General features: G+C 52.1%; 4 protein-coding genes across 4 annotated transcripts; 3 read left to right on the top strand and 1 right to left on the bottom strand.

Moving 5' to 3' along the window:
* Window positions 1-2,283: 2,283 nt before the first annotated feature.
* On the top strand, window positions 2,284-4,744 carry MAM_03883 (Zn(2)-C6 fungal-type DNA-binding domain protein; the record flags this gene model as incomplete). Its single annotated transcript, XM_040822682.1, has 5 exons — window positions 2,284-2,595; window positions 2,669-2,696; window positions 2,802-3,523; window positions 3,577-4,376; window positions 4,492-4,744. The coding sequence occupies 5 exons, from the start codon at window positions 2,284-2,286 to the stop codon at window positions 4,742-4,744; spliced, it is 2,115 nt and encodes a 704-aa protein (XP_040679188.1).
* Window positions 4,745-5,362: 618 nt separating this feature from the next.
* Window positions 5,363-7,130, bottom strand: MAM_03882 (Mob1/phocein family protein; the record flags this gene model as incomplete). The annotated part of the gene is made up of 2 exons (XM_040822681.1): window positions 5,363-6,844; window positions 6,915-7,130. 2 exons carry the CDS (start codon window positions 7,128-7,130, stop codon window positions 5,363-5,365), a joined length of 1,698 nt encoding a protein of 565 aa, XP_040679187.1.
* A 495-nt stretch (window positions 7,131-7,625) lies between these two features.
* MAM_03881 (Cobalamin (vitamin B12) biosynthesis CobW-like protein) lies at window positions 7,626-9,057 on the top strand (the record flags this gene model as incomplete). The annotated part of the gene is made up of 6 exons (XM_040822680.1): window positions 7,626-7,731; window positions 7,794-7,877; window positions 7,941-7,952; window positions 8,013-8,109; window positions 8,169-8,667; window positions 8,734-9,057. 6 exons carry the CDS (start codon window positions 7,626-7,628, stop codon window positions 9,055-9,057), a joined length of 1,122 nt encoding a protein of 373 aa, XP_040679186.1.
* Window positions 9,058-10,811: 1,754 nt separating this feature from the next.
* On the top strand, window positions 10,812-11,923 carry MAM_03880 (not2/not3/not5; the record flags this gene model as incomplete). The annotated part of the gene is made up of 5 exons (XM_040822679.1): window positions 10,812-10,929; window positions 10,991-11,324; window positions 11,378-11,587; window positions 11,653-11,794; window positions 11,858-11,923. The coding sequence occupies 5 exons, from the start codon at window positions 10,812-10,814 to the stop codon at window positions 11,921-11,923; spliced, it is 870 nt and encodes a 289-aa protein (XP_040679185.1).
* Window positions 11,924-12,470: the final 547 nt, after the last annotated feature.

Below are 12,470 nucleotides of genomic sequence, written 5' to 3'. Positions count from 1 at the left end.
TCGGCAGTCATAGTGCCTGGACAGGCCCACGGGGGGCTGCGGACAACCAGCTGCGTGGCGAATCAATACCTCCGATTACGGGCGTCTTTGCAACTAGTAGTATAAAGATTCCTTGAGTTAGCCATCTTTCAAGATCGACCCAAGCTCGTCTTGTAGCCCAGGACAGTGACACGCTCCACCATCCTAGCATGGGGGAGATGGTGGAGAGCCATCACGTCGTATTGTCCGGAGGAGCACGCAGGGCAGGCTATCCTTGCAATGTTAATATGGCTTGGCTGGCTGTCCATGAACCCCCCCAAGTGCCCACAGGCCAGTACTTGGACTGGAACACATAACACATGGACTTATATACACTGAAAATGTACATTCCGCCTCTCATCCGACCGTGGGCTGGAAGCTAAGCCGCTCTGCGTGGACCAAATGCTCTTCACTGATTTCGAGGTTCGGATGGCAGTTGGTCATTCATTGTCGTTTGGGGCGCCCAAGCTGATGATAACAACTGATATTTCACGACTCTAGCCTGCGGATTCGACATAGCTTATCGGAGCCATTCGTTAGACTGTGAATAACCTTCGGTCCAAGCCCGCCCTACCGCCATCTCATATATTACATCGCGGCATTGGATGATAAATGGAGTTGCAGCTTGCTTTCGCTGGCTCTTCCTGCCCGACATTCATCTAGCGGATGGATCCATATCGTTTGCTATGCTCGACAGCTAATAATCCACCGTGTTCGCTTGTGTTTTGGAATCAAATTGGGATCTGTCCTTGGCATTGTTGTACCCAAGACGCAAAAAGGTCGCGAGCGAGCGTGAGTACTCCGTGTTCCCCGGCTCCCAATATCTGTCTGCTACGGTGCGTAGCTTCAGCCGCCCAAGGAGCAGTGCCTTCGATTTAACGAACATCGAGTGCCGTCATTGTTGGGTACCTGTCAACTCGCTCACCCGCTGCGACGTTGTAGGTGTCTGAGTAGTGCCACAAGCCCTCTGAGTAAGAACATCTAGGTCGACGTTTCTTGTTTCTCCCTCTGCGCCTTGCGGTTGCAACGAACCCGCCCAAGAGCACAGAGCTCCGTCTCCACGCCATACCACATCATATATACACGCAAAAGCCTACCGGTACAGGTCACCCTCGATCGCGTCAGGGTCCAGTTCGTGACGGGTCCGTCTCAAGGCTTTGTGTCTTTGACCTGAGGATCTATTGCAAGCTTCATCCCTAGCAACAAAGAAACCTCGATACGTTCCTTACCGTCGTGGGCAGCTACAGCTACAGATATCCATCTACCGGGCCTCTTCAACGCCGACATTCACAGGAGTCAAACCAACTTGTAGACTTATTTCTGGCACACAATATTGACTCACTGCTGCAAGCAACGCACCACTTTAATTGCCTCGACGCTCGGAGTGTGGCGAACTCATGGTTGTGCGGACCAACCCGGGCATCTGCCGTGACAGTTGTGTTCTGGCACTTTTGGACAAGACAAGGCTACCAGGGGTAATTCCCTGTCATGTGCCCCATCTAACACAACCGTTTGCTTGCGTCACTACACAGGGGGTTGATGTTATTTGAGGGAAAGTGTTTTCCCCCTCAGACACCAGGCTGATGGAGGAAGGCATCCACTTTTGATGTGCGAGTTGGCCCCTACAGCTTCAACGTAAGCCCGGGAAACATTCGGAAATGGTTTCCTTGCCTGGAGATACATCTCTCATATACACCTGCAAGATGTAACATGTTCTCACGGCGCCCTTGGACCGATTGTTATCTCATCTCTCCGGCAACAAAAACACCACCCTTGCGCCTCTTCACTAGCTCCGTTGCCAGATCTTGCGGCCAATTCGCTATAGAAGAACTGGCAACCTTCGTCCGATACTTTGGATGCCACAGAAATTTCCCTAAACTCTTGTCAGGACTGGCACGACTTGTTACATTCTTGCCTCAAGCAAAGCAATCACTACCAAAGCAGACCCACGGCGGTGCCAAAACAGTCAGTCTCCGAAGGCGTTCTCGTCAGAAATGGGTGTTGTTGCTGACTCTGCTTGCCTTATTAGCGGGAACTGATACATCCTCAGTTCCATAACACGGCTGGATAACTGTGGGATCTCCCCCAGACTTTACGCCGACTGCTGCGGTATAGCTCCGCTTGGTGGCTATCTATGTCCACACCTCTGCAGCGAAACACATTGTCTGCCTTATTGAGCATGGTAGATACACCCCGGTGCTGGAACAAGCTGCATCCCTCGACATATATCCCGGCATTACTTAACGTCATCCCCAAGAAGTCGTCATGGATGAATATTATCACCATTTCCTGACATCAATGTCGGAACTGGGCGGCGGTTATCTCCCTAGCAATCCCGAAGAGTCCAGCATGTCAACCATGCCGGGATATCATGTTCCAGTATCAGGTCCAATGATGCAAAACCCATATCATCACCTGGGACATTTGGGGACATATCTCGACCAGTCCTTTCTTCATGCTTCAAAGGCAGGGAAAGGTAAAAAGAAGTCCATCGCGGGACCGACATTCGGAACGGACCATGTTAAACACAGACGGACACGCTCAGGATGCTTCATGTGCCGTAGCAGGCGAGTCAAGGTAGCAATCCCGTATTCCCAACAGCATTGACGAGCCGCAGAATCATGCTAACTACGGCTTTGAATCCCTTTAGTGTGACGAGACCCGTCCGATATGTGAACGTGAGTAAATCACTACAACCCTCATCCCAACGATACTCTACCAGGAGCCGTTTTGCATCTCCTCCCCAAACTTGAAGGGCTACCGCAATGTTAATGTGTTGTCAGGTTGTAAAAAGGGCAATCGCGATTGCGTCTACCCCGACCCTCCGACCACAAAAGGCTCTAAATCCAAAGACAATAATAATACATCCGCTCACAAGACGAGCCCAAAATCATCCAACGAGGGGGAAGACGCTGATCTAGACCCCCTCACAAACCCTCTTCAGACGATCCCCGACGAGGCCGAGCCTGGAGAATTGTCTTCCGGGGAGAGGTCTGATTCCCAATTGTCGGGAAGCAAGACCACAGGTTCCTCGGACCGGAACCTCACGAAGCGGCAAAGCACGGATAGCCTATCACCCGATGGAATCAAAGACCCTTCTCCTTCAGTATCGACTGTTGGCAGCAGCGTTACTATTTCTCCGCCCATTGACCTAAATATCCCTACGGACGGCCGTGCAGATTGGTCGCATCTTCCTTTGGACTACCAACATTATCTAAATTATTTTGTGGACAACATCACGAGTTTTCACTATAGTGTCATGCACGATGAAGATGACTTCTTTGGCACTATTCTGCCTTCTCTGGCTATTCAACACGAGCCCCTTCTTAACGCTGTCGTTGGCTTTGCGACGTATCACGCTACGTTGCAGAATCCCAATGGCGAGCTTCAAGGCTTCTTGAAATACTACAACAAAAGTGTCACTCTTCTTCTGGAATCTATAAATCGAAGGGAGATAGACAACATCCTAAATTTGATTACTATCCTGCAGCTATTGACTATTGAAGTAAGCGCTTCCCGTTGACACCGCAGGCAGATAGATGCTGACTGGCACTGCAGGAGTATTTTGGTGATTGGGTTAACCTCATGGGACATCAAAAAGCGGCGTTCCAAGTGATTCGAAAAATTTTCAAGCCAGATACAGTTATGCTTACACCAGTTGGAAGAGCTTGCATAGACTGGTACACGCGCTACGACTGTTATGTGGCCATCATGGGCGGTTTCCCGACGGATCTGCCCAGGGAGTGGTTCAACAGGATGAACGAGTACAACGAGTCGCAACTTGGCGCCAGCCCCAACGAGCTTCGCTGGAAGATTAGTTCTCGATCTACTCAACTTCGCTCGATATCCTACGACATGTCTGTGCTCTATGCACGGGGCAGCCGCGGGCAGATAGGGCCCCAAGACTTCACCAAGGAGCACAACAGGATAACCAGCGAACTTGTCAAGTGGGAATCAACCTGGAATGCCACCCTTTCAGTGCCAGAATACTTGGTGACAGACTTTTCTTACCAACGCGACGTGGATCCCGATGACATCGTGAATCCGTACGTGCCCGGCCTGCTCTATAAGCGGCCACTCTTTACAAATACCTTGATAAATACAGAGTGGACCTCGATCATGATTATGCACCTGTCGCAGTCGTCGGACATTCCCGCGGAAAAGGTCTTTATAGAGATGGCAAAGCATGCCTACACGATCTGCCGGCATTTCGAGACTGTAGAATTCTGGCCACTGAAGCCCAAGGGCGCCCTGATACCACTACAGCCTTGTATATCCATTGCCGCTCTTTTCCTACCGCGCGACTCCCGTCATCAGATGTGGGTTCGTAGGAAGTTTGCTTTGCTAGACACAATGGGGTGAGTGCAGCCAGTCTTTTATCTAAACCCAGGCCAAATGTTTGCGTAGGGCCGCGCAGCGCATTCGTTGCCTCGACATGCGCCTGAAGAAGTATTGCCTAACGTCGTGTTGAAGATTTATACACCCCACGACACGACGGATAAAAATGGCGCGGCTGTTTCGCGACCCGTCCTGCGCACATTGGTGGCTGCCAAACGACGAAGGATTGACTCCAGTATTGCAAGCCATTCGCACTTTTGCCGACGAGCGGAACACGGCAGCTGTCAACGCCCAGCATGAAAATCTCCGGGAAGTAAGACATTTATTTGCCAAGGTGGAGGCCGCCGAATTGGCCCTCATGGCAGGCAACGGCGGAGTGGGCAAGTGACTTGGACGTTGGCGTTGCGCGATTCATACTTTTCATACCGATGTGGAACAACTCGGGGAAAGCAAAGCGGCAACAGGTCCTGCGTAACTTACTACTATTTACCAATGAAAGGGCGGATTACGCGTCACCTATCTATGGTATAATGTGAAAACAAAATGCGGCGTTACCCAGGAAGCATGGACATGGCAATGCTCAAAGGTTACTTATTCCCCCTTTAGATACCGAGATGAGAACTTGGTGCTTTCAACGACAAAAAAGGTGTTTCGCTGATTCTCCGTCGGACTGTTCGCCTTCAACATCAACCGTCAAAACAGGGGCATGGCCGTTCGTGCTTTGTACCCAGAGCCCTCGTAAGCTCCTGATGAAGTATTCCACACAAGCCACGACGTCTCGGATGATTTTCAACGACGAAGCAAAAAGAGACATGATCGCTGTTCAAATTTGTGGACTATACAATCTGCCCCTGTCCACGAGAAGAGGAATGCGAAGCTTTAGAAAGTGATGCATGCGAATACTAGAAACGCCGCAACTACCCTTTTCCCACTGAGCAACATTGCACAAACTTCCAGGTTTATGCGTGTACCGTACATCAGCTCACTGATCCTCGTGTCATGTTGTTCACTCTGGATCAGGGACCTGTCCAGGCTCTCCGGCCACGTCCTCTGATTTAGTCTCCTTGGGGCGTTCCTCCTTTTCTTCTGCCGAGTCTGATGAAGAGGGGGCGGCTCCTTCGGTCGATTGTCTGGATTCCTCGCCGTCGAGTTTTCCCTCTGTAGCGGGCTCTTCAACTGGGGTTTCGGACGGTTTCGTATCCGGTTCGTTCGATGGAGTGAGGACGACACTCGGCGCTTCGTCTTGGCCTCGGTCTTGGTCTTTATTGCTGACTGGTTGAGGGTCTATAAGTGTCTGCTTTGCTTGCTCTCTGTGTGCGTCTGCGTCTGCGTCTGCGTCTGCGTCTGCGTCTGCGTCTGCGTCTGCTTCTGCTTCTGCCTCTGCTTCTGCTTCTGCCTCTGCCTCTGCCTCTGCTTCTGCCTCTGCTTCTGCTTCTGCCTCTGCTTCTGCCTCTGCTTCTGCTTCTGCTTCTGCTTCTGCCTCTGCCTCTGCCTCTGCCTCTGGTTTTGGTCTTTGTTCTGGCCCTGCTGGAGCAGACTGCACTGGCTCTGGAGGTTGTTCCTGTGAATTGGCAGTTCCCTCTATGACGGAGCGTTCGACGATGACGGGTACTTCTGCGCTTTCTTGCTCTTGGTCACTTGGGTGCGTGCCGGAAATGTGCAGGCTTTGCATCTTGTTGGAGACGTTGTCTGCGTCTTCTTCGTCGGCTTCTATTACGGTGGTTACGGCACTGCCTGTCGACGGACTACTCCTGATATGTCTTCGGGTGTTGGTACGGCCGCCGGGGTGTGGACCTTCATCGTCTGTTCCGGCAGGTCTCTGTTGCGACGTCGGCTTGAGAATTACTGGTGGTGGCCTGTCCGCCTCGGGCTCGATGAGGGGCGCTTCTAGACCCTCGGCTTCTGGTGGGAGCTTGTAGTTCTCGGCTGGGAGCAGATCGTACAGGTCGCACACTGTCTTGAAGAAGACGTACAGACCAGTCTGGCTCTCCACGGACCAGAATACGCTGCGGTGCTGGAACCATGCATGGGCGAAAATGCGGTGTAGCCGCCTGAATACATTTACCAGGTTTTTCACTCCCGAATTCTTGCTATGAGCGTCGCTAAGGATCGCGAAGCGGCTGGGGAAAAGCTTCTGGTCGGAGACGACGTTGGCTGCCCAGTCGAGTGTGTGGCAGCAGTAGTCGATGGCGCAGCAGCTCTTGGGTTGCTCGTGAACGGCGCATAGGAACTGCCACTCGGAGGCTCGCATCTCGGGACATGTTTGCGCGCTGCAAGGAGGGGTGTCGAAGAGGAACCCTACGATGAGTTGGTTGCATTTGGAGATGAGGAATCGACATAGTTCGTAGAGCCATATGGTACGGTCGATACCCGCCGGGGGTTGGGTAAGCTTGTGAGCGGCCTCGCGCGATATCGCTTGCGTACCAGAGGCTGTTTGGTCATAATGTAAGGCAGCAAGATGCTCCTGCAACTGGAAAGCTGAATCGAGCTAGCGAGAAGAAGCTTGTCAGTGGTGAATTGCGACGAGTGCATGCGGATAGGGCCACGGGGTTCCTTACCTCGCCCAGGGGCACCAGAGGCGGCCCAGCTGCCATGTCGGCAGCCCTGGTCCCCGGATGTATGCGACGCCTGGAATTGGCGTCCAAGACGGACTGCTCCATCTGTGTCGCATGAGGACTTGCTGGTGTGCCGCCTGATGGTGAGTTTGGGCTGATTTGGATTTCTGCAGGCGGAGGAGGGCTCGGCAGACGAGGCGAGCTCGGTGCCAGCGCCATTATCGGTTCCTGTTGTTCTGTGATTGCCGGGAGCTCGCAGGGAAATGGCCAACAATTGTCGCGGTTGTGGCTGTGGCTGTGGTCGCGGTTGTGGTTGTGGTTGTGTACAAGCTCTCTTTGCTGTTGCAGCTGTGCTAGAACGAATATCCGATGTCAAGCGCCGCGGTTGTGCGCTTCTGATGCCGCGGTTGTGCTTTGTCTTTGATAGGCCGGCGTTGCTTTGTAACGCCGTGGACCCAAGACAAGTGCATTGCTAACCGCAGGCGGCTTAGCGTGGCGCCGCTTCGGAGGGACATGGGCGCGAGAGCCAGACGCCCCGACAGCAGCAACATTTGAAGCAGGCTTTATCCATCACCCCGAACGACTCGCCGGACGCTGCCTGGATTTTTGGAGCGGGTTGCTTTTCTCTTTGCTTGTTTTACTGAAATCTCATCTGGTTATTTCTTTTCCTGCATCCTTTTTCGTTGCACATGTAGGAAACAACGCCGACCGCAAATGGACTTCGATGACGATGCCCCTCCGGAGTTGGTTGACACGGCGGGACAGCTTGAACAAGACGGTGAAGAAATCGCTGTCAAAGTTCCCATCACAATTGTGACCGGTCCGTGCTTTCAGTGCCGGGGGTTGAATCGAGTGTCACTCATTTTACTGATAGCCAATTAGGCTATCTGGGAGCTGGAAAGACGACATTGTTGAATTACATCTTGACGGCTCAACATGGCAAGAAGATTGCAGTTATTATGAATGGTTTGTGCGACAACCCCCCTCTTTGAGCAGGACAGTGTACTGATCTTTGGTTGTTACTGACAGAATTTGGAGACTGTGGGCAATTAAACATCCACCCTTCCGTCTTACCATTTATGCATTCTGACGCCTCGGTAGCACTCGATATCGAAAAGTCTCTAACCGTCAACCAAGGGGATGACAGGGTCGAAGAATGGTTGGACGTGGGGAATGGCTGCATTTGCTGTTCGGTGAAGTAGGTGGGAGTTGGGAGTAGGGCGCTGACAGAGAGACAGTCGATTCTAACCTTGACAGGGATACCGGCGTAAATGCCATAGAGTCTCTCATGTCAAAAAAGGGCGCATTTGATTACATTCTCTTGGAAACCACAGGCCTCGCAGATCCAGGCAATATTGCGCCGCTTTTTTGGGTAGATGATGGGTTGGGAAGCACCATCTATTTAGACGGAATTGTTACCTTGGTCGACGCTAAAAATATTCTGCGCAGCTTAGATGATCCAACTGGGAAAGTTGAGGGGCAGGAAGACCACGAGGATCACGGGCCACTGATGACGACCGCGCATGTGCAAATATCTCACGCCGATGTCATTGTCATTAACAAATCAGACCTTGCGAGCAACGAGGAGTTGCAGCTTGTCAAGACGCGAATTCAATCCATCAACGGACTGGCAAAGTTGCATGTGACAGAAAAAAGCGTCGTACCTCAACTGGAGGGATTCTTACTTGACTTGCATGCATACGACCAATTCGACGAGGCAGATGAGCGGCACAAAGGCCACAGCCATCTTGACCCTGTAAGTCAGCGAATGGTGAAGCCATGTCTGCAGAAGGGTGAATTTGGGGTTGGCTAATCAGACCAGACCATATCAACATTGTCAATTCCAGTGCCTCGTCTTCCGCCCGGTAGCGTGCCCGAGGTGGACAAGTGGTTGCGCTCTGTGCTTTGGGATAAGAAACTACCGGGAAGCGAGAAAGAGACGGCGTTTGAGATACATCGAGCCAAGGGGCGCATAGTTTTGCGAGATGGGACGGCCATGATGCTGCAGGGGGTGAGGGAGGTGTTTGAGCTGAGTGACGCACCAGACAAGACCGAGATGCAACCAGAGCAGGGAAAAATCGTCTTTATAGGGCGGAAACTTGCAGAGGAAGATTTTGTGCGGAGCTTTCATAATGCCGTCAATTGAGAAGCAATCAAGAGCAAGCAATGCAATTGCGATTTCCAAGGCGACTGATTACATGTTGGGTAAAGGAATCATTGAATAGCTACGTTACGTCGTCATGTTCAACCAGAATTTTGCTGCACGTCGCCGTCAGCCTTGGCGCCAGCGTCAGCTTTGATGTGCCTGATTGGTTCCGGAGCAGGCTTCGGCACGGACCCACTTGAATCCGGCCAGCGACTTTGTGGGTTAGCCTTGTTAGCCTTTTCTGGATATCGATTCCACCACAAGATCGGGGACCAAGCAACGTTCAGACTTTGAAGTGCGAAAGCGCGACACACCGTTACATACCGGACGACGAAAATAAACCAGTTCAACTGCTCAAATCTCGGCGACGCGGACTCCAGTATCGACTCCGCGCGATCACGAAGACATTATGAATCGGCCAGGTAGGACACGCCCAAGCCTCCGCCTGCCTCAGTTTGAATCCTGCCGCGTCGTTACGTCGCCCGGCCGGGTCTTCGCCCGGGGGCCTGCAGTAGATGGTGCGCGAGGAAATGGCTTTCCATTTCAGGTTTGGACAGGGGCTGTCTTATTACTCATTAGCCGTTTCCTCTGCTAAGAGCGAAGAGTTGAGCTGCCCTATGAGGATCAAACGATTGACGATGATAACATATCTCAGGAGGCATTGAGCTCTCATGGGGTATAGTCAACTGTTAATGTACCGGTATTCTGAATTTGGAAAGGCTATGGCGTTCTTCTTGGTTAATGAAAACGGCGATGTCAGAGAAATAGGCTAACGCGATGTGTTGGAAACAAACAGGAACGGTGCCCCAGTCTCTCAGAGGCATGCCGGGCAATTTCGGCGGACAACAACAACAATCTCAACTACCAGGTCGATCGGTATCGAGCCGGCTACCAAGCGGGAAGTTAAGTACGCAATTGCATCGGCGATAAGAAACCACGACCGTCGACCACACGACTTTGGGGGCTGACACTACTCACTGCGCACTTAGCAAACAACGGGTCAGGCTGGGCATTTGGCGGAAACGTCCCGATCGGGGCTGCTGGATTCCAAAACCAAGCCCGACAAATGGGAGGAAATGTCAGCTTTGCGCAGAGCTTAGGCGGGTCGCAGCCTGCCACGCCGTTGGACTTGTCGTATGTGCTTTCCACTTGTCCTCACCTCTCGTTCACCGTGTCCATCCCGCGTGCCCAACCCTACCCGCCTGGATTTCTGCCGCCTTTCATCCCATGTAATTGCTTTCTGGACATGTGAAACGCAGCAAATATGTGCAGCGGGCTTGCTGGCATAAGGTCGTCAACGGCCAAACCGCCCGCTTGGGATTATGCTGGCGTTGTCAAGGGGTAAACTTTATCGATTTTTCTCTGCTGCAATACGACATTATATCTCTTACCTCACGGCTTTGTTCAAAGAAGCAAGTGCTAACAACTCTTGCAGCGATTTTCCATCTCTGTCAAATAATTCACAGCTCAGCAATGCCAACACTGTATCTATGTGGTCGTCTGGAGTGTCCCGAAACTTGGGTGGGCCTGTTCAACGAAATCAATCGACTCCCGTCTCGTCTCAGCAAGGAGGCCAGGAGGATTTGTTTGCAACCGGCTCATCACGTTTGCCTTCACACCAAGGCTCTTTTCGGTTCGGCAACCAGGGGAATATAGCTTCAGCCTCCCTCGGACAGCCCAGTAGCGTTGATGAATTTCCTCCGTTGAATAGAGCTGGAAATGGGGAGATCGGGTCAGATAGAAGTGGACTCCTGATGTCATTTGGGTTCGGGTCGCACCAAGGAGCATCAGGAGCGCAGAGAGGCAATGGCCTTTTGAATGCTTTGTCGGCTAACAGTCGGGCAAGCGATGTACGGTCACCTCCTGGAGTTGGTGAGTCGAGAAAGGACAACCTGTTGGATGGCGTTGACCAAAAGCGAGCTGACACGACTAGCACTGAACCGAGGTCAAGACCCCAAACGACTGGGAGTCGACGACGACAACAGGCATAAACCGATTTCCAGGGAAGATGGCTTGGGAAAATCTGCTGTGGAAGACCCAAATCAGAATCCCTTGGGCGCAATCGGAAACGAGGACTCTACTGTAAAGTTACGAGATGTGAAGGAGAGCAAGGCGCCGGATGCGATTGATCCTCTAATTGGGATGAGTGCCGTAGACAAATGGGGCATAAAAGGCTTACGGACGCTGATGAACAGCTACCCGGATTACCAGGCGATGGTAGTTGGCATGGATCCAATCACAGTTGGACTCGATATCAACTCCCAAGAGTGAGAACGGTCCAGCTTCCAAGTACACAGTCAGTCCCACTAACAAGGGCCAGGGCGATCTCGACACAAGTTTACTCGCTCTTTGACGATGTCCCTCCGCGGCCGACAGTCAATGGTAACAAGTTCCGGCTTCCAGAGTGCTACAATGTTACGAATGTTCAGCCAATTGAGAGTAAAATCCAGAACTTCAACGAAGAAACACTGTTTTGGATATTCTATAGCTGCCCCGCGGATGTTAAGCAACAAATGGCGGCGGTAGAGTTGTAAGTCGCAGCTTCGTATCCATGGTCTTGGTGTGTACGATGAGAGTTAACAAAGATGCGTGTAGGTATTCGCGAAACTGGAGATGGCACAAGAAACACCAGATATGGCTCACCAAAGACGAACATATGGCACCTCAGATTTTGAGCAACAGCCATGAGCGGGGTTTCTATATTGTGTGGGACACGGACAACTGGCGAAAGGACAGGGTGAGCGATTCCACCAGGCCTCCCTGGCTCAAAGTAATTGCCAACTAACTTGGGCTATTCAAGCGAGAACTCACCCTGTTCTACGGCGACTTGGATACCACATTGAACCAACCACCTGCGGTATCATAGAAACTGGGGCACGGGCGACGGAGGATGGTGGGTTTGCTTCACAACTGGTCTGTAGGACCACTCGGCGTACTGCCATCAAAGGACGGGACAGTGGTTCGGTGGCCTGAGGGCTGGGAATGCATTGTCAGGTTGTTCTTGGCGGGTATTTTGCCATATGGTATGGCATATGAAGCTCACGGTTGTTGCTTCGCAATATACGAAGTGCCCAGAACAGGGGAAGCGTTACGGGCAGCTAGTGGCATGAATATGACGTGCCAGATGCATGTGGCGAAACCAGATCCTTTGTGCCTTCAAGATAGTGGTACATGTACGGAGTAGCGAGAAGAACTTTCACTTTGCCTCTGCGGGGACGCTGTGCCGCCGCGAGCCCATGGCGATCAAGGAGACGCGGGAGTTGTCGCGTGCCTTCTCTGGTGGTGCAGGTGCAAGTGGCTGACCCGACTTGGCCAGAACCAGTCAGAATCAAGCGTGGTTGCAATTTTTAGCCGAGGTTCCACCATGAGGGTCTGAATGGGAGCGCCGTCGACACTGTCAGCAACCTTCTGGT

The sequence above is a fragment of the Metarhizium album genome, assembly GCF_000804445.1.
Source record: "Metarhizium album ARSEF 1941 chromosome Unknown scaffold_8, whole genome shotgun sequence".
NCBI classification, from domain to species: domain Eukaryota; kingdom Fungi; phylum Ascomycota; class Sordariomycetes; order Hypocreales; family Clavicipitaceae; genus Metarhizium; species Metarhizium album.
Note: the sequence above shows the minus strand (reverse complement) of the source record. Positions and strands in the feature narration are given on the sequence as shown.